This window comes from Oncorhynchus clarkii, chromosome 5 (genome assembly GCF_045791955.1).
Source record: "Oncorhynchus clarkii lewisi isolate Uvic-CL-2024 chromosome 5, UVic_Ocla_1.0, whole genome shotgun sequence".
Classification (NCBI taxonomy): Eukaryota; Metazoa; Chordata; class Actinopteri; order Salmoniformes; family Salmonidae; genus Oncorhynchus; species Oncorhynchus clarkii.
Genome location: NC_092151.1, coordinates 89,817,616 through 89,839,939, shown reverse-complemented (window position 1 = coordinate 89,839,939; position 22,324 = coordinate 89,817,616). Strand labels below are relative to the sequence as shown.

The window sequence follows — 22,324 nt, the reverse complement described above, 5'->3', positions numbered from 1 at the left end:
GTCTAACAGTGGAACAGCTGATACCACCTCTGTCTAACCGTGGAACAGCTGATACCACACCTCTGCCTAACAGTGGAACAGCTGATACCACACCTCTGCCTAACAGTGGAACAGCTGATACCACACCTCTGTCTAAGAGTGGAACAGCTGATACCACACCTCTGTCTAACAGTGGAACAGCTGATACCACCTCTGTCTAACAGTGGAACAGCTGATACCACACCTCTGCCTAACAGTGGAACAGCTGATACCACACCTCTGTCTAACAGTGGAACAGCTGATACCACCTCTGCCTAACAGTGGAACAGCTGATACCACCTCTGCCTAACAGTGGAACAGCTGATACCACCTCTGTCTAACAGTGGAACAGCTGATACCACCTCTGTCTAACAGTGGGACAGCTGATACCACCTCTGTCTAACAGTGGGACAGCTGATACCACCTCTGTCTAACAGTGGAACAGCTGATACCACCTCTGTCTAACCGTGGAACAGCTGATACCACCTCTGTCTAACAGTGGGACAGCTGATACCACCTCTGTCTAACAGTGGGACAGCTGATACCACCTCTGTCTAACAGTGGAACAGCTGATACCACCTCTGTCTAACAGTGGGACAGCTGATACCACCTCTGCCTAACAGTGGAACAACGGGGACGAATAGATTAAAGATGGATGACAGGCCGCAGTCGTTTCTTACAATCTGACAGTCTTAACTTCTAACCATGTCTAACATAGTGAGAAGTAAACCTTAGCTCACATGGCTCAACACTAACCCAAATGAGCTTATGGCGAAGTTCTTCCCACTGTAAATCTGTAGCTTTTAGCACTCTCGGTGAAACCGTTAAAAACAAGACAAATAAAACAAACCGATACATCTGAACTTGTTTTTACTTAACCTTTATTTAACCAGGCATGTCCGTTAAGAACAAATTCTTCTTTACAATGACGGCCTACACCGGTCAAACCCGGACGAGGCTGGGCCAATTGTGTGCTGCCCTATGGGACTGCCAATCACAGCCAGATGTGATATAGCCTGGATTCTAATGATTAGCATATGACGGCCTACACCGGCCAAACCCGGACAACGCTGGACCAATTGTGTGCTGCCCTATGGGACTGCCAATCACAGCCGGATGTGATATAGCCTGGATTCTAACCAGGTACTATAGTGACGCCTCTTGCACTTAGACCACTGCACCACTCGGGAGCCCACATATTCACTGATAATATAGCTGGGGTGCTAAAATACACCGAACAAAAATATAAACTCAACATGTAAAGTGTCGGTTTCATGAGCTGGAATAAAAGACCCCAGAAATGTTCCATATGCACAAAAATGTATCAAAAGTATTGAGATCAGGTTGTAAATCACAGCTGGCTTGGTACATCGTTTGCTGCCTCCATTCGGTATGCATTGTTTTAGTATCAAGGACTCAATATTTTTGGACAAAAACAGGCGAATGTAACTAAGGCTGGGAATGTCAATACAATCAGACTAGCAAGTGCAACGATCACCAGTCAGTCATAACGTGGCTAATAGGCTAGCATGTTTATACGGAAACAAAAATAGAAACGCAACATGGAACGTTTTGATCGCAGGTTTCATGTGCTGAAATAAAAGATCCCAGAAATGTTCTCAAATTGTGCACAAATGTGTTTGCATCCCTGTTAGTGAGCATTCCTCCTTTACCAAGATAATCCATCCACATGACAAGTGTGGCACATCAAGAAGCTGATTAAACAGCATGATCATTACACAGCACACCTTGTGCTGGGGACAATAAAATACCACTCTAAAATGTGCATTTTTTTCACACAGCACAGTGCCACAGATGTCTCTAATTTCGAGGAAGCGTGCAATTGGCATACTGGTTGCAGGAATGTCCACCAAGGCTGTTGCCAGAGAATTGAATCTTATCTACCATCTTATCTACCATCTACCATCTTATCTACCATAAGCCGCCTCCAAGAATTTGTTAGTACGTCCAACTGGCCTCACAACCGCAGACCACATGTAACCACACCAGCCCAGGACTTTCACAACCACAGACCACGTGTAACCACACCAGCCCAGGACCTCCACACCAGCCCAGGACCTCCACAACCACAGACCACGTGTAACCACGCCAGCCCAGGACCTCCACAACCACAGACCACATGTAACCACACCAGCCCAGGACCTCCACAACCACAGACCACATGTAACCACCCCAGCCCAGGACCTCCACAACCACAGACCACGTGTAACCACACCAGCCCAGGACCTCCACAACCACAACCACGTGTAACCACACCAGCCCAGGACCTCCACACCAGCCCAGGACCTCCACAACCACAGACCACGTGTAACCACACCAGCCCAGGACCTCCACAACCACAGACCACGTGTAACCACACCAGCCCAGGACCTCCACAACCACAGACCACGTGTAACCACACCAGCCCAGGACCTCCACACCAGCCCCGGACCTCCACACCAGCCCCGGACCTCCACACCAGCCCCGGACCTCCACACCAGCCCAGGACCTCCACACCAGCCCAGGACCTCCACACCAGCCCAGGACCTCCACACCAGCCCAGGACCTCCACACCAGCCCAGGACCTCCACACCAGCCCCGGACCTCCACAACCACAGACAACGTGTAACCACACCAGCTTAAAGCCCTTTTGTTGGGAAAAACTCATTCTGATTGGCTGGGCCTGTCTGGCTCCCAAGTGGGTGTGCCTATGCCCTCCGAGGCCCATCGATGGCTGTGCCCCTGCCCAGTCATGCGAAATCCATGTATTAGGGCCTAATTAATTTATTTCAATTAACTGATTTCCTCATATGAACTGTAACTCAGTAAAATAGTTGAAATACAGGCATGTTGCGTTTTATATTTTTGTTCAGTAGAGTTTTGCTTCAAGAAAAAAAGCTCTCATTTTAATTAAGCAAATACATTTCAATTCATAAAACTACTTGGTGCGAGTACATATACTGGATAATAATATACTGTAAAGCCTTAATACAGTAAATATACTAATAATATACTGTAATGTAAAGATTTAATACAGTAAATATACTAATAATATACTGTAATGTAAAGATTTAATACAGTAAATATACTAATAATATACTGTCATGTAAAGATTTAATACAGTAAATATACTAATAATATACTGTAATGTAAAGATTTAATACAGTAAATATAATAATAATATACTGTAAAGCCTTAATACAGTAAATATACTGGATAATAATATACTGTAAAGCCTTAATACAGTAAATATACTAATAATATACTGTAATGTAAAGCCTTAATACAGTAAATATACTGGATAATATACTGTAAAGCCTTAATACAGTAAATATACTGGATAATAATATACTGTAAAGCCTTAACAGTAAATATACTAATAATATACTGTAATGTAAAGCTGTAATACAGTAAATATACTGGATAATAATATACTGTAAAGCCGTAATACAGTAAATATACTGGATAATAATATACTGTAAAGCCTTAATACAGTAAATATACTAATAATATACTGTAATGTAAAGCCTTAATACAGTAAATATACTGGATAATATACTGTAAAGCCTTAATACAGTAAATATACTAATAATATACTGTAATGTAAAGCCTTAATACAGTAAATATACTGGATAATAATATACTGTAAAGCCTTAATACAGTAAATATACTAATATTATACTGTAAAGCCTTAATACAGTAAATATACTAATATTATACTGTAAAGCCTGTTGTACTCAGACAGGACAAACCGACTCCAATAAACTGAACCTACATTTGGGCTGAAATAACCAAAGCACCACTCCATCCAATCAATGCAGACACATACATTGAGCACGTAAAGCGTAACAGATGAAGTGACGTGGCTCAATGACATCTGCCTCACGTCTAATCAATCACCATTTGGAACATGACATCATCGTTGGCACAACCACCGAAGCACAGGAGCATAATCCATCTCCATTCAAGCCCCTCTTCCTGCTGCTGCTCCTACTGGTTAATTACCATCAACGCGCATCTCTCAGAGACGCACAGCGTAACGGGCGGACAGAGACAGACGGGGACACTGAAAAGAGTTCATTTGTCTCTCGTTCTGCTCTAAAAGTCACTCAGAGGGCTATTTGCTTACTAACTTACTGCAGCTCAGCTCACGTAGCATTGCAGCACAGCACTGCTCGGTCTGTCTGTCCAGCGGCATCACACCCACGGTAAGGAGTAGGCTGAGATCTCTGTGCTGTGGGAGCAGTGTGTTACTGTGTGGAAGGAGTGGGATGTGTGTGTAAAGTCAGAGTGTAGTGCTACTCCTGGGATTTAATGTAGGTGTGTGCTGTTAGAACAACAGAGAGTTCCTGTTGTCGGAGGTGAGAGCAGGAAAGGGAGCTAAAACGATGCATCGTCATGACGACAAAACAAATCTGCTTTACATTTAGAAAGGGCATCGTCATTCCTGTACGACTACAACACCAAGAAACAGGCTTTCTAAAAACTGCCCCACATAAACACTAAAACAATCAACAACCCTGATCAATGTCTCCAAATCAACTCTGTACAAAACAAATCAACAACCCTGATCAATGTCTCCAAATCAACAACCCTGATCAATGTCTCCAAATCAACCCCGTACAAAACAAATCAACAACCCTGATCAATGTCTCCAAATCAACAACCCTGATCAATGTCTCCAAATCAACAACCCTGATCAATGTCTCCAAATCAACCCCGTACAAAACAAATCAACAACCCTAGCTTCATATATAAACAGTAAACAAATCAACAACCCTGATCAATGTCTCCAAATCAACCCCGTACAAAACAAATCAACAACCCTAGCTTCATATATAAACAGTAAACAAATCTTACAAACAACCTAAAAACCAACTTCACAGTTGTTAGTTCTCATTCACAGTGGTTGAAAACACAGACAGAAGTCTGGTCTGGAAATGTTCACTGCATAGAGTGAGAGGGCAGTGAAGAGTTCATCAGCTTACAGTGTCAGTCAACGACAGACCCTATGACACCTACCCACAATTAATGACAGTAGATACATCCCCCTACCTACCAGTAAGGTCTGCTGCAGTCCCTTGGTTCTCCTCATGGTCTTGATTAGGCGCCAGCCTATCTTTTTGGCGTACCACACTGAGGCCAACATGTCCCCCTCTGGTACGGCTCGCGCTAACACACACACACACACACACCTCCTGATCGTGGGTCTGTCTGTGGGGACCTGAAAGGGGTCTGTCGAGGAGCAGAGCTCAGGAGATGCTAACTTGTCCCCCTGCGTCGCACAACACAGCCAGCATGTCACCGCCAAGCAGAACGCTGAGCCACAAGCCGGAGTGTGTGTGTGTGTGTGTGTGTGGCGGGTACGAGATAAGGAACCGCTGCTCTGTCTGCTTCCAGCGGCACACACACACACACACACACACACACACACACACACACACACACACACACACAGGACGCTAAGGGACAGTGATGAGAGACGAGTGGTTGGCATGGGAGGGAGACAGCAGGTTTAGAGGACTCTAAATTTCCGTCTGCTGAATCATTCACTTAGAGAGAGAGAGAGAGAGAAGGGGAGAGAGAGAAGGGGAGGGGAGAGAGGGGAAGGGGAGGGGAGAGAGGGGAAGGGGAGGGGAGAGAGAGAAGGGGAGAGAGAGAAGGGGAGAGAGAGGAGGGGGGGAAGGCGGAGGTGGATCATTTCTCACCGTTGTCTCACTCTTCCCCCTCCCCATCCCTCCTCCCAGCCCCATCACCACATTCTGTCCCCCCTCCCCCCTCCTCTCTCAGGCAGGAGAGCCCCTCTTCTAAGCCAAACTAAAGAGCCCCTCCACTAAGTCATACTAGAGAGCCCCTCCGCTAAGTCATACTAGAGAGCACCTCCACTAAGTCATACTAGAGAGCCCCTCCACTAAGTCATACTAGAGAGGCCCTCCAGTTCCTTGGTTCATACTAGAGAGGCCCTCCACTAAGTCATACTAGAGAGCCCCTCCGCTAAGTCATACTAGAGAGTCCCTCCACTAAGTCATACTAGAGAGCCCCTCCACTAAGTCATACTAGAGAGCCCCTCCGCTAAGTCATACTAGAGAGTCCCTCCACTAAGTCATACTAGAGAGCCCCTCCAGTCCCTTGGTTCATACTAGAGAGGCCCTCCACTAAGTCATACTAGAGAGCCCCTCCACTCCCTTGGTTCATACTAGAGAGGCCCTCCACTAAGTCATACTAGAGAGCCCCTCCACTCCCTTGGTTCATACTAGAGAGCCCCTCCACTAAGTCATACTAGAGAGCCCCTCCACTAAGTCATACTAGAGAGCCCCTCCACTAAGTCATACTAGAGAGCCCCTCCACTAAGTCATACTAGAGAGCCCCTCCACTAAGTCATACTAGAGAGCCCCTCCACTAAGTCATACTAGAGAGGCCCTCCACTAAGTCATACTAGAGAGGCCCTCCACTAAGTCATACTAGAGAGGCCCTCCACTAAGTCATACTAGAGAGCCCCGCCACTAAGTCATACTAGAGAGCCCCTCCACTAAGTCATACTAGAGAGCCCTTCCACTTAGTCATACTAGAGCCCCTCCACTAAGTCATACTAGAGAGGCCCTCCACTAAGTCATACTAGAGAGGCCCTCCACTAAGTCATACTAGAGCCCCTCCACTAAGTCATACTAGCCAACAACTTTAGATAACACGCAGAGCTCCACCACAGCAGGTTGAGTCTCCGACCAGCCAATCACTCCTTCACTTCTGTCCCTCCATGTCTCTCTCAGAGGGCAGAAGTTGGCACTTCTCATAGTCTACCCTAATATAGTACATTAGCTTAATGACACAGAGCGGTACTGGCCTGCGATCACTAAGGCTTCATTCACACAGGCAACCCAATTCAGATATGTTTTTCTCACAAATTGCTCTTTTGACCAATCAGATCAGCTCTCAAAAAGATATATCTGAATTGGGCTGTCTGTGTGAACTTTCTCTAGGTGTGTTAACCCAGGGCTAGCTGGTCCTGCTCCGGAGCAGGGGTAACGTCGACTTTACGGGGTTAGCCCCAGAAACACGGTGAAACAGGGTCAAGAACAACGCCAATCACAAATGCCTGTACTGTGTTCTGTAGGTTATATTGATAAGTAACATTTCCCTGTAATGTGTTCTGTATGTTATATTGATAAGTAACATTTCCTCCATACAGCTGAGGGCAAAAAGACTAAATTCTTTCATCTGTGCAAAAGCATTGGTTGCTAATGCCGAACAAAATGGTTTGCTTTGCAGGCTGGCTAATGTCTTCTCACTCTACAGCTGAAAGGGCAGCAAACCCTCCATTTTCATCTGTTTTCTATTGACATTTAGTTGGATAAATCCATGACAATAATATTGTTGTATGATTTCACCAGGGTCAGAAAAGTTGATGTCTCGTTCGTGCACAACATTCTCTGTACAGGGGTGAGATAGCGTTTAAAAAAATTAAACATTGTTGCTGAGGTCCGACAAACCATCAGTGTTGAAAATCAAATGCTCGGCTAGAATTTAGAGCAAATCAGGTGGTAATAAATGTCTTATTGTTTATATTGTTGGTCGTGTGTCAGAGATAGAATGTTGGTCTCGCGTCAGAGATAGAATGTTGGTCTCGCGTCAGATAGAATGTTGGTCTCGCGTCAGATAGAATGTTGGTCTCGCGTCAGATAGAATGTTGGTCTCGCGTCAGATATAATGTTGGTCTCGTGTCAGAGATAGAATGTTGGTCTCGCGTCAGAGATAGAATGTTGGTCTCGCGTCAGAGATAGAATGTTGGTCTCGCGTCAGAGATAGAATGTTGGTCTCGCGTCAGAGATAGAATGTTGGTCTCGCGTCAGAGATAGAATGTTGGTCTCGCGTCAGAGATAGAATGTTGGTCTCGCGTCAGAGATAGAATGTTGGTCTCGCGTCAGAGATAGAATGTTGGTCGCGTGTCAGAGATAGAATGTTGGTCGCGTGTCAGAGATAGAATGTTGGTCGCGTGTCAGAGATAGAATGTTGGTCTCGCGTCAGAGATAGAATGTTGGTCTCGCGTCAGAGATAGAATGTTGGTCTCGCGTCAGAGAAAGAATGTTGGTCTCGCGTCAGAGAAAGAATGTTGGTCTCGCGTCAGAGAAAGAATGTTGGTCTCGTGTCAGAGATAGAATGTTGGTCTCGCGTCAGAGATAGAATATTGGTCTCGCGTCAGAGATAGAATGTTGGTCTCGCGTCAGAGATAGAATGTTGGTCTCGTGTCAGAGATAGAATGTTGGTCTCGTGTCAGAGATAGAATGTTGGTCTCGCGTCAGAGATAGAATGTTGGTCTCTTGTCAGAGATAGAATGTTGGTCTCGCGTCAGAGATAGAATGTTGGTCTCGCGTCAGAGATAGAATGTTGGTCGCGTGTCAGAGATAGAATGTTGGTCTCGCGTCAGAGATAGAATGTTGGTCTCGCGTCAGAGATAGAATGTTGGTCTCGTGTCAGAGATAGAATGTTGGTAGTGTGTATGAGATAGAATGTTGGTAGTGTGTACGAGATAGAATGGTGGTCCATGTTGTGTTTGTCCATTAGCCCAGGGCTTTGGAATACAACTGTGAATACTTAGCCCAGGGTTAACAAATGCTTGTGTGAACACAGGATAAGCTAGTCCAGGGCCAGTGGGGCTAAGAACAACGCAGTGTAAAAAGGTATTCTCTGCCCATCAGTACCACCTATCTGTACTCTGTATGGCACCAGGCCCATCAGTACCATCTATATTAGAGGTTGACCCGATTATGATTTTTCAACACCGATACCGATACCGATTATTGGAGGACCAAAAAAGCCGATACGGATTAATCAGACAATTTTTTTAAATGTTATTTGTAATAATGACAAGTACAACAATACTGAATGAACACTTATTTTAACTTAATATAATACATCAATAAAATCAATTTAGCCTCAAATAAATAATGAAACATGTTCAATTTGGATTAAATAATGCAAGAACAACGTGTTGGAGAAGAAAGTAAAAGTGCAGTATGTGCCATGTAAGAAAGCTAATGTTTAAGTTCCTTGCTCAGAACATGAGAACATATGAAAGCTGGTGGTTCCTTTTAACATGAGTCTTCAATATTCCCAGGTAAGAAGTTTTAGGTCGTAGTTATTATAGGAATTATAGGACTATTTCCCTCTATACCATTTGTATTTCATATACCTTTTGACTATTGGATGTTCTTATAGGCACTTTAGTATTGCCAGTGTAACAGAATAGCTTCCGTCCCTCTAGTTAGTGCGCGCTAACTAGCTAGCCATTTCACTTCGGTTACACAAGCCTCATCTCGGGAGTTGATAGGCTTGAAGTCATAAACAGCGCAACGAAGAGCTGCTGGCAAAACGCACAAAAGTACTGTTTGAATGAATGCTTACGAGCCTGCTGCTGCCTACCACCGCTCAGTCAGATACTTGTATGCTCAGTCAGATTATATGCAACGCAGGACACACTAGATAATATCTATTAATATCATCAACCATGTGTAGTTAACTAGTGATTATGATTGATTGTTTTTTATAAGTTTAATGCTAGATAGCAACTTCCCTTGGCTTACTGCATTCGCGTAACAGGCAGTCTCCTTGTGGAGTGCAACGAGAGAGAGGCAGGTCATTATTGGTTTGGACTAGTTAACTGTAAGGTTGCAAGATTGGATCCCCGAGCTGACAAGGTGAAAATCTGTCGTTCTGCCCCTGAACAAGGCAGTTAACCTATCGTTCCTAGGCCGCCATTGAAAATAAGAATGTGTTCTTAACGGACTTGCCTAGTTAAATAAAAGGTATACAAAAAAATATGGGAAAAAAAACAACATTTATTTATTTTTTAAATATTTTTTTACATACCGGCAAATTGGCGCCCAAAAATACAGATTTCCGATTGTTATGAAAACTTGAATTCGGCCTCAATTAATCGGCCCATCAGGCCCATCAGTACTCAATATGGAACCAGGCCCATCAGTACTCAATATGGAACCAGGCCCATCAGTACTCTGTATGGAACCAGGCCCATCAGTACTCTGTATGGAACCAGGCCCATCAGTACCATCTATCTGTACTCTGTATGGCACCAGGCCCATCAGTACAGTCTATCTGTACTCTGTATGGCACCAGGCCACCAGGTCCATCAGTACCGCCTATCTGTACTCTGTATGGCACCAGGCCCATCAGTACCGTCTATCTGTACTCTGTATGGCACCAGGCCAATCTCCTTGCCCAGACCGGAATTAAATGGAGCAGTTGAAGATAGCTCATGCTCTTATTGGCCTGAAGGAGCAGTCCACATATCACAGCATGGACTCAACTCTGCTCCTATAAACACTAGGTTCACTGGACAGGAGATGGCTACTGAGGGGAAGGAGACGTACCAAACAAAATGAAATCTGACAGGATGGTTGAAACCAAAACCATTAGCCAAACATTTTTTAACGGTCTATTTCCCAGAAGGCCATTTTTCATGACATAAAGCTCACTTCCTCAATGAAAATGAGCTGAATACTAAACAAATGTATATGCCAACAGTTGATCAAATCAAGATGTTATTGGTCACATACACATGGTTAGCAGATGTTATTGGTCACATACACATGGTTAGCAGATGTTATTTGCGACAGCAGAGCCAGCTACAAGATCACAAAGACACACAAATGAGCCCTTTTGCAATCCAAAGTCATGACATCCATGTAAACAGAAAAGACAAAACAACGTTGCTCTAGCCATCTCAAAGCTGGCAAGCTCTCTATGGGTAATGGTGCCACCTAGGGCTGGCAACGTGTTACTGCAACACTGGCAGGAATACTGACAATGTAAGAGCTATAGAAGTGTTATGAACAAATTAAATAACTAAAAAGCAACAACAACAAAAAAGCTTGGGCAGCGAGGTGGTCAGCGTGGGCAGCGAGGTGGTCAGAGTGGGCAGCGAGGTGGTCAGAGTGGGCAGCGATGTGGTCAGAGTGGGCAGCGATGTGGTCAGAGTGGGCAGCGATGTGGTCAGAGTGGGCAGCGATGAGGTCAGAGTGGGCAGCGATGTGGTCAGAGTGGGCAGCGAGGTGGTCAGAGTGGGCAGCGAGGTGGTCAGAGTGGGCAGCGATGTGGTCAGAGTGGGCAGCGATGTGGTCAGAGTGGGCAGCGATGTGGTCAGAGTGGGCAGCGAGGTGGTCAGAGTGGGCAGCGAGGTGGTCAGAGTGGGCAGCGATGTGGTCAGAGTGGGCAGCGATGTGGTCAGAGTGGGCAGCGATGTGGTCAGAGTGGGCAGCGATGTGGTCAGAGTGGGCAGCGATGTGGTCAGAGTGGGCAGCGAGGTGGTCAGAGTGGGCAGCGATGTGGTCAGAGTGGGCAGCGATGTGGTCAGAGTGGGCAGCGAGGTGGTCAGAGTGGGCAGCGAGGTGGTCAGAGTGGGCAGCGAGGTGGTCAGAGTGGGCAGCGATGTGGTCAGAGTGGGCAGCGAGGTGGTCAGAGTGGGCAGCGATGTGGTCAGAGTGGGCAGCGAGGTGGTCAGAGTGGGCAGCGATGTGGTCAGAGTGGGCAGCGATGTGGTCAGAGTGGGCAGCGAGGTGGTCAGAGTGGGCAGCGAGGTGGTCAGAGTGGGCAGCGAGGTGGTCAGAGTGGGCAGCGAGGTGGTCAGAGTGGGCAGCGATGTGGTCAGAGTGGGCAGCGATGTGGTCAGAGTGCACAGCGATGTGGTCAGAGTGGGAAGCGATGAGGTCAGAATGGAAAGCGATGAGGTCAGAATGGAAAGCGATGAGGTCAGAATGGAAAGCGATGTGGTCAGAATGGAAAGCAATGAGGTCAGAGTGCACAGCGATGTGGTCAGAGTGCACAGCGATGTGGTCAGAGTGCACAGCGATGTGGTCAGAGTGGAAAGCGATGAGGTCAGAATGGAAAGCGATGAGGTCAGAATGGAAAGCGATGAGGTCAGAATGGAAAGCGATGAGGTCAGAATGGAAAGCGATGTGGTCAGAATGGAAAGCAATGAGGTCAGAGTGCACAGCGATGTGGTCAGAGTGCACAGCGATGTGGTCAGAGTGCACAGCGATGTGGTCAGAGTGCACAGCGATGTGGTCAGAGTGCACAGCGATGTGGTCAGAGTGCACAGCGATGTGGTCAGAGTGGGCAGCGATGTGGTCAGAGTGGGCAGCGATGTGGTCAGAGTGGAAAGCGATGAGGTCAGAATGGAAAGCGATGAGGTCAGAATGGAAAGCGATGAGGTCAGAATGGAAAGCGATGAGGTCATTCCGAGGCGACATAACGGAGCGTGGCACAGCAGGTGGTTGGGTCAGTTGGTGTTACCTGTAGAAGGGCGTGGTGGGTAGCATACAGCGTAGAGAAGTCAGGAACAGGAACGTCCTCATAGCCTACAGGCGAGCCAGCGTCGAAGATACACTCCAACGACTCTACCTACAGTACAGAGGACAGGGACTCAGCATGTTACTACAAGGTGTACACACACACACACACACACACACACACACACACACAGCATCTGGAAAGTATTCAGACCCCTTGACTTTCTACACATTTTGTTACGTTACAGCCTTATTCTAAAATGGATTCAATTGTCCCCCTTGGCTGTGTGCTTAGGGTTGTTGTCCTGTTGGAAGGTGAAATTTCGCCTGTGTCTGAGGTCCTGAGCACTCTGGAGCAGGTTTTCATCAAGGATCTCTCTGTACTTTGCTCCGTTCATCTTTCTCGCGATCCTGACTAGTCTCCCAGTCTCTGCCGCTGAAAAACATCCCCACAGTATGATGCTGCCACCACCATGTTTCACTGTAGGTACCAGGTTTCCTCCAAACGTAATGCTTGGCATTCAGGCCAGGGTGTTCAATGTTTGTTTCATCAGACCAGAGAATCTTGTTTCTCATAATCAGAGTCTTTAGGTGCCTTTTAGCAAACTCCAAGTGGGCTGTCATGTGGCTTTGACTGAAGAGTGGCTTCACCGATTACTCACTTTGGCCGGGCGGCCAGCTCTAGGAAGAGTCTTGGTGGTTCCAAACTTCTTCCATTTAAGAATGGAGGCCACTGTGTTCTTGGGGAGCTTCAATGCTGCAGATTTGTTTGGGTACCCTTCCCCAGATGGACTGTCAACTGTGGGACCTTATATAGACAGGTGTGTGCCTTTCCAAATCATGTCCAATCAACTGAATTTACAACTCCAGTCAAGTTGTAGAAACATCAAAGATGATAAATGGAAACAGGACGCACATGAGCTCAATTTTGAGTCTCATAACAAAGGGTCTGAATACGTATGTAAAGAAAGTAACCTGTTTTTGCTTTGTCATTATAGGGTATTGTGATGTCATAATGGGGTATTGCGATGTCATTGTGGGGTATTGTGATGTCATTGTGGGGTATTGTGATGTCATTGCGGGGTATTGTGATGTCATTGTGGGGTATTGTGATGTCATTGTGGGGCATTGTGACGTCATTGTGGGGTATTGTGATGTCATTGTGGGGTATTGTGGGGTATTGTGATGTCATTGTGGGGTATTGTGATGTCATTGTGGGGTATTGTGATGTCATTGTGGGGTATTGTGATGTCATTGTGGGGTATTGTGATGTCATTGTGGGGTATTGTGATGTCATTGTGGGGTATTGTGATGTCATTATGGGGTATTGTGATGTCATTATGGGGTATTGTGATGTCATTATGGGGTATTGTGATGTCATTATGGGGTATTGCGTGTAAGTTTTTTCCCCTCATCAACCATTTAATCCATTTTAGAATAAGACTGAAATGTAACAAAATATGGAAAAGGGGAAGGGGCCTGAATACTTCCCGAATGCACTGTGTACATACCAATGTACATACACAAGAGAGACACTGAAATGTGTTCACACGCAGTGATGAGGTAGCATCAGTATAATGAGATGATATCAAAATCGGCCAGGATGCTGTCTGCTCAGATGGATACTGTAGCCCCCTCAAACTCTGGACCTCGAAGCCAGTTCCAAATCAAATCTAATTGTATTGGTCACATACACATATCCACTGCATGTTATTGTTCCCCTCTAATCAGGGACTGATTTAGACCTGGGACACCTGGTGGGTGCAATTATTTATCAGGGAGGACAGAAAATCAGCAGCACTCTGGAACCTCGTACGGTCAGAGTTGAAACCCCCTGCTGTAGCCTATACTACGAACGCAACACTAAGAGAAGCCAAAGTTCCCCTCCTGAAGAGAACGCCAAGCTCACAGAGACCATTTAAACTCCACCTACAAACACAGACTGATCTCCATGCAAAAATCCACACACTTGGATTTCTTCAAGATGAACAGAGATGATGCGACGGCTGAATGGAAGATGACCGTGACAGCATGAAAAGCCCCCCCCCCGTATGAAAGAGAGTGCAAGTCATGGCGATGCAGAGCTTTGAAAACAGAAACGTGCGTTTGTGCAGCCAGCAAGACGAATGCGTGAGCTGTACATACATCCCAATGAAAATGCACTACGAGTATCCACACATCAATTTACAATTTACAACAACCACTTCCTACTAAAACGTTAGCGATACACTTTATAAAACAACTTAACAAAACACGCCCAGTAAATATGACACTACACAGTGAGGGTGAACTTTTATGTGTGACTGTGGAGAGGTATGGCGGTGTGTGGTGTGTGTCATAAAAGTATGCTGCTGTGTGTACTGCGTGTTGTTCTGGCCAGTACATAAGGTCATGAGGGACAGTGCAGTTGGGTGCAGGCTGGCCCAGCCCCCACAGCCCTGAGGGACCGGAGTCCTGGAGAGAAACAAGATGGCTGCTCCATCTGTCAGGGCCTACAGAGCCAAGCAGCCCAATGGGATGCTACTGTGAGGCTACGCAAACACCCCGCACGGGGCACCACCAAAATAACCACACAGAGACACACAGAACTAACAAACAAAACACTAGTCACAACAAATCTTTAAAAAGAGTCAAAGGCATCACTGAAAATTTGACTTGGGTTTAGTAAATTAGCTTTATGACTTAGCTCTAGTAAAGAAGTTACAATATGTCAATGTTCATTGTCTGTGTCAATAGTTAAATATTGTCATATTGTCTTTACATATCCAACCCTGTCTGAGCTAATACAGGTCCCAAGGTCCTAGAGGTGGTCAATATATGATTGGGGCAAAAAAATGTAGTTGCAGAGAAATAGTGTCCTCCCAGCTGCAGTGACAAGAATAATCCACTAGGTGGCGGAATAGAGCCGTTATGAACAATGACCATGACATCCTACAAGTTCCATTTAAACTGGTGTACACAACAAGATTTTGGCCTCGATGAAGCTTTCCCAGACAAGCTTTAGAGATCAGAGACAAAATCCCTATGTTGTTGCCTTCCTCGGGGCACACGGCCGCCACGGAAGCTCATTAAATGTGAGTGGGTCAGAGACGCAATCTGAAGGCTACTGATCCCGTCTTTGAGCAGAGTCCCAGACGTCCCGATATTTTCTAACATGTTTGATTTTATGGGCACAAAATCTGCAATCCTCTTGTAGTGTGAGATGGGCAACGACAAGTTCTGAGAACCGTGATTAACAATAGCCAATGAGACCTCGCCAGAGAATAAGGCAGTGGGTTAATGCTCACTACTATTATGCGTTTGTAGTTGCCTTTAAAAAGGTGCAATATACTGGAATCACTCAGTCTAATTTCAGTTTATGTGACAAAACGAGCACTCAGAATGTTGAGAATCATTGTACCATCTAAACCGCTGTGAAATATATTTTATATAACATTGTATTTTCAGCTGTTTGAAGCTGGTGTAAGAAACCGAAAGTAATAGACTCAACAACAAAAAACCTAAACGTGAGAACGGGAAGCAAAGAAATACTGCTTATCTTAACCGGTGTAAGGTCATCATCGAAGTAAGCCGATTCAAACACCTGATTTTCTGAGTAATCTTTAGAATGATTACGACATGTAAACCGTTTAAATGGGTTTTCCAGGGGAGTATCTGATCGGAACATGTGCCATCGCAATCCTTAGCTCTTTTGCGCGTGTGAAGTGAGTTCAGAAAAACGAAAAGTATGAATCTTAGAAATAGTTTACACAAGAAATAAGAATTTGTTCTTAACTGACTTGCCTAGTTAAATAAAGGTTATATAAAAAAATACAAACTTTATATGTCCGAACTCAGAATAATGGTTGTTGTGGTAGAATATTAATTTTCATTAGCAATTTTCTGCATTTATCAAAGTCCCATCAGATAGCTTGATTTCAGATGTGTCCATGTAAACAGGATTATTAGCTAAACTGTTATTCTCGCAAAGCATGTCAACGTTTAAATCCAACTATTATATTAATCAGATTATTCACACTAATCCTATTATGTACTGTAACCAGACAGCAGGTATGGAGAATCCTCACGAGCCCCCCGTGCCACATCGTTTAGTGACCTCACCACAACGTTGGCAAGACAACAAACTACAGGACAGAAATGGTTCAATGTGAGAGGCTCAGCATTGTTAGGACTTTGATGGTCTTGGTGTAGCGTTCACCCAGCATGACTGTAGCCTGTCTGGCTTGAAGACTGATTGAGAAACATCTGAACTGTTCTTAATGTCACATGATTAGTGAGAATCTAGAAACAGCACGGTAGCGCCATATCTAGAAACACGGTAGCACCATATCTAGAAACACAGTAGCACCATATCTAGAAACACGGTAGCACCATATCTAGAAACACGGTAGCACCATATCGAGAAACACGGTAGCACCATATCTAGAAACACGGTAGCACCATATCTAGAAACACGGTAGCACCATATCTAGAAACACGGTAGCACCATATCTAGAAACACAGTAGCACCATATCTAGAAACACGGTAGCACCATATCTAGAAACACGGTAGCACCATATCTAGAAACACGGTAGCACCATATCTAGAGACAACACGGTAGCACCATATCTAGAAACACGGTAGCACCATATCTAGAAACACGGTAGCACCATATCTAGAAACACGGTAGCACCATATCTAGAGACAACACGGTAGCACCATAGAGACAACACGGTAGCACCATATCTAGAAACAACACGGTAGCGCCATATCTAGAAACAACACAGCAGCACCATATCTAGAAACAACACGGTAGCACCATATCTAGAAACAACACAGCAGCACCATATCTAGAGACAACACAGCAGCACCATATCTAGAGACAACACAGTAGCACCATAGAGACAACACAGCAGCACCATATCTAGAGACAACACGGTAGCACCATAGAGACAACACAGCAGCACCATATCTAGAGACAACACGGTAGCACCATATCTAGAAACAACACAGCAGCACCGTATCTAGAAACAACACGGTAGCACCATATCTAGAAACAACACAGCAGCACCATATCTAGAGACAACACGGTAGCGCCATATCTAGAAACAACACAGCAGCACCATATCTAGAAACAACACGGTAGCACCATATCTAGAAACAACACAGCAGCACCATATCTAGAGACAACACAGCAGCACCATATCTAGAGACAACACAGTAGCACCATAGAGACAACACAGCAGCACCATATCTAGAGACAACACGGTAGCACCATAGAGACAACACAGCAGCACCATATCTAGAGACAACACGGTAGCACCATATCTAGAAACAACACAGCAGCACCGTATCTAGAAACAACACAGCAGCACCGTATCTAGAAACAACACAGCAGCACCACATCTAGAAACAACACAGCAGCACCATATCTAGAAACAACACAGCAGCACCATATCTAGAGACAACACGGTAGCACCATATCTAGAAACAACACGGTAGCACCATATCTAGAAACAACACAGCAGCACCATATCTAGAAACAACACGGTAGCACCATATCTAGAAACAACAAGTCAGCACCATATCTAGAAACAACACGGTAGCACCATATCTAGAGACAACACGGCAGCACCATATCTAGAAACAACACGGTAGCACCATATCTAGAAACAACACGGTAGCACCATATCTAGAAACAACACGGTAGCACCATATCTAGAAACAACACGGTAGCACCACACAGAGACAACACTGTAGCACCATATCTAGAGACAACACGGTAGCACCATACACAGAGACAACACGGTAGCACCATATCTAGAGACAACACGGTAGCACCATACACAGAGACAACACGGTAGCGCCATACACAGAGACAACACGGTAGCACCATACACAGAGACAACACGGTAGCACCATATCTAGAAACACGGTAGCACCATACACAGAGACAACACGGTAGCACCATATCTAGAGACAACACGGTAGCACCATACACAGAGACAACACGGTAGCACCATACACAGAGACAACACGGTAGCACCATACACAGAGACAACACGGTAGCACCATATCTAGAGACAACACGGTAGCACCATAGAGACAACACGGTAGCACCATATCTAGAAACAACACGGTAGCACCATATCTAGAAACACGGTAGCACCATATCTAGAAACACGGTAGCACCATATCTAGAAACACGGTAGCACCATATCTAGAAACACGGTAGCACCATACACAGAGACAATACGGCAGCACCATATCTAGAAACACGGTAGCACCATACACAGAGACAACACGGTAGCACCATATCTAGAAACAACACGGTAGCACCATACACAGAGACAACACGGTAGCACCATACACAGAGACAACATGGTAGCACCATACACAGAGACAACACAGTAGTACCATACACAGAGACAACACGGTAGCACCATATCTAGAAACAACACGGTAGCACCATATCTAGAAACACGGTAGCACCATACACAGAGACAACACGGTAGCACCATACACAGAGACAACATGGTAGCACCATACACAGAGACAACACGGTAGTACCATACACAGAGACAACACGGTAGCACCATATCTAGAGACAACACGGTAGCACCATACACAGAGACAACATGGTAGCACCATATCTAGAAAAAAACACGGTAGCACCATATCTAGAAACAACACGGTAGCACCATATCTAGAAACACGGTAGCACCATATCTAGAAACACGGTAGCACCATACACAGAGACAACACGGTAGCACCATATCTAGAAACACGGTAGCACCATATCTAGAAACACGGTAGCACCATACACAGAGACAACACGGTAGCACCATATCTAGAAACACGGTAGCACCATAGACAACACGGCAGCACCATATCTAGAAACACGGTAGCACCATACACAGAGACAACACAGTAGCACCATATCTAGAAACACGGTAGCACCATACACAGAGACAACACGGCAGCACCATATCTAGAAACAATACAGTAGCACCATACACAGAGACAACATGGTAGCATCATACAGTCTATGGTAAAGACACACGCTAGCCAACTGCTTGTGCGTATCTCTGGTTCTTACCATGGCTGTCTAGTACCTGAAAACTATGCCAACATTGAGATGTGCAGGTCTTTTGAAACAGCCCTGGAGGAGTTTCTCCTTCTTCTAATGCTTTGTGTGTTGATGCAAGCACTAAAGGGGCTTCTATTATGGTATCGTGTACAAGCGTGTTAAAAGGTAGGTGTATAAATAGGAAAGTATAAAGCAGATAAAGATATTTAAAAAATAAGTGGAGGGAGGGAGGGAGGGAAATATATCAACCGTTCACTTTCATGTGCATGCAACCATATATACCGTATGTCTGTGTTAACACCCTGTACCGTATGTTTGTCTGTGTTAACACCATGCACCGTATGTTTGTCTGTCAACATCATGTACCATATGTTTGTCTGTGTTAACATCATGTACCGTATGCTTGTCTGTGTTTACACCCTGTACCGTATGTTTGTCTGTGTTAACACCATGTACCATATGTTTGTCTGTCAACATCATGTACCGTATGTTTGTCTGTGTTAACACCATGTACCATATGTTTGTCTGTCAACATCATGTACCGTATGCTTGTCTGTGTTAACACCATGTACCGTATGCTTGTCTGTGTTAACACCATGTACCGTATGCTTGTCTGTGTTAACACCATGTACCATATGTTTGTCTGTCAACACCATGCACCGTATGTTTGTCTGTGTTAACATCATGTACCGTATGTTTGTCTGTCAACACCATGTACCGTATGTTTGTCTGTGTTAACATCATGTACCATATGTTTGTCTGTGTTATCATGTACATATATGTTTGTCTGTCAACATCATGTACCGTATGTTTGTCTCTGTTAACACCATGTACATATATGTGGTGTCCTACCTTCATAGGGGAGATGTGTGCGTGGGAGACATATCCATGGACGTTCTCTATCTGAGACAGGTTTTTCTCCGCTACCTGGACCAGCTCTGGCCGTCCCTCCCCCCTGCCCTCTCTCTCTCCCCTGCCGTGGTGGTACCCGTCCAGGGTTCCTCCTCCATGGTGGCTGCGAAGGGTCCCGTGATGGCTCCCTGGCAGCTCCCGCTCTCTGCCTCTCTCCTCCAGGCTGGGGTAGGGGTGCTGGGGACAGGCCTGAGACTGACCCTGGTCCTGCTGGGGGGTAGAACCATCCTCATCCTGAATCCTGTACTTCTGTAGAGGGAAGGGGGGGGGGGTTCTGTTAGTTTTGAGGTCACGGTGGAAGAGGACTAAGCACTTCTAAATGGGCTTAGTGTCACTCAGAGAGAACTGTCTGAAGATCAAACAGACTGTGTGCCATCACACTGTGTGTGTTTGCGTGTGCGTGCGTGTGAATGCGTTTATGCTATAGTGCGTGCATGTGTGTGCCTGCGTGTGTGTGTCTAGCTGTAGATCAGGCCAGGTGTTGGCCCGGCGTGGAACTAATAGCTTTAGGAGTGTGTCCCATCGTTCCATGATGATATAGCCACAATAAATAACAATAGCATAATGTTGCTGAGACATACACAGCATGATCACATCTCTCTTCCACTGTGACTCCTGCCTCTGACAACACAGACCCACCCAATCAACCAGCAGAGCACTGCTACAGGGAAGGACGTCAGGACGTTGTTAATCTGGGCCACTAGCAGAGCACTGCTACAGGGCAGGACGTCAGGACGTTGTTAATCTGGGCCACTAGCAGAGCACTGCTACAGGGCTGGACGTCAGGACGTTGTTAATCTGGGCCACTAGCAGAGCACTGCTACAGGGCTGGACGTCAGGACGTTCTTAATCTGAGCCACTAGCAGAGCACTGCTACAGGGCTGGACGTCAGGACGTTGTTAATCTGAGCCACTAGCAGAGCACTGCTACAGGGCTGGACGTCAGGACCAGGACGTTGTTAATCTGAGGCACTAGCAGAGCACTGCTACAGGGCTGGACGTCAGGACGTTGTTAATCTGGGCCACTAGCAAAGCACTGCTACAGGGCTGGACGTCAGGACGTTGTTAATCTGGGCCACTAGCAGAGCACTGCTACAGGGCTGGACGTCAGGACGTTGTTCATCTGAGCCACTAGCAGAGCACTGCTACAGGGCTGGACGTCAGGACGTCAGGATGTCGTTAATCTGGGCCACTAGCAGAGCACTGCTACAGGGCTGGACGTCAGGACGTTGTTAATCTGGGCCACTAGCAGAGCACTGCTACAGGGCTGGACGTCAGGACGTTGTTAATCTGGGCCACTAGCAGAGCACTGCTACAGGGCTGGACGTCAGGACGTTGTTAATCTGAGCCACTAGCAGAGCACTGCTACAGGGCTGGACGTCAGGACGTTGTTAATCTGGGCCACTAGCAGACAGGTTGTGGTACTAATTCAGACCAAGATGATTGGACTCTCTGGGCAATCAGTGACATTAACCAATCAATGAACTAGCAGGGGGAAACAATAAACAATATTGCAATTCTTGAGGCAGTGGTTTGAAGTGCTCTACTTTGGGAGTATACTGGACTAGACTGGTTTGAAGAGCCCTGGCCTCCTTTGGGAGTGGACTGGACTGGTTTGAAGAGCCCTGGCTTGCTGTGTGAGTGGACTGGACTGGTTTGAAGAACCCTGGCTTGCTGTGGGAGTGGACTAGACTGGTTTGAAGAGCCCTGGCTTGCTTTGGGACTGGACTGGTTTGAAGAAACCTGGCTTGCTGTGGGAGTGGACTAGACTGGTTTGAAGAACCCTGGCTTGCTGTGGGAGTGGACTAGACTGGTTTGAAGAACCCTGGCTTGCTGTGGGAGTGGACTGGACTGGTTTGAAGAACCCTGGCTTGCTGTGGGAGTGGACTAGACTGGTTTGAAGAACCCTGGCTTGCTGTGGGAGTGGACTAGACTGGTTTGAAGAACCCTGGCTTGCTGTGGGAGTGGACTGGAAGAGCCGCCGCATCACTTAAGGCATTTAGCTGAAAGAGAAAGGAGGAAG

At 45.9% G+C, this 22,324-nt stretch overlaps 1 protein-coding gene across 17 annotated transcripts in view; it reads right to left on the bottom strand.

The window, feature by feature from the left end:
- LOC139409536 (disks large homolog 1-like) overlaps positions 1-22,324 on the bottom strand; it is a 314,749-nt gene that overhangs the window by 180,891 nt on the left and 111,534 nt on the right. For 9 of the 17 annotated variants that reach the window (XM_071154822.1, XM_071154836.1, XM_071154826.1 and 6 more), the window contains exon 4: positions 20,243-20,551. In XM_071154822.1, coding sequence (XP_071010923.1) covers positions 20,243-20,551 — 309 coding nt within the window. Of the gene's footprint in view, positions 1-12,324; positions 12,433-20,242; positions 20,552-22,324 lie in introns of all 17 variants that reach the window. The other 8 variants (XM_071154818.1, XM_071154819.1, XM_071154821.1 and 5 more) reach the window with 1 other exon arrangement.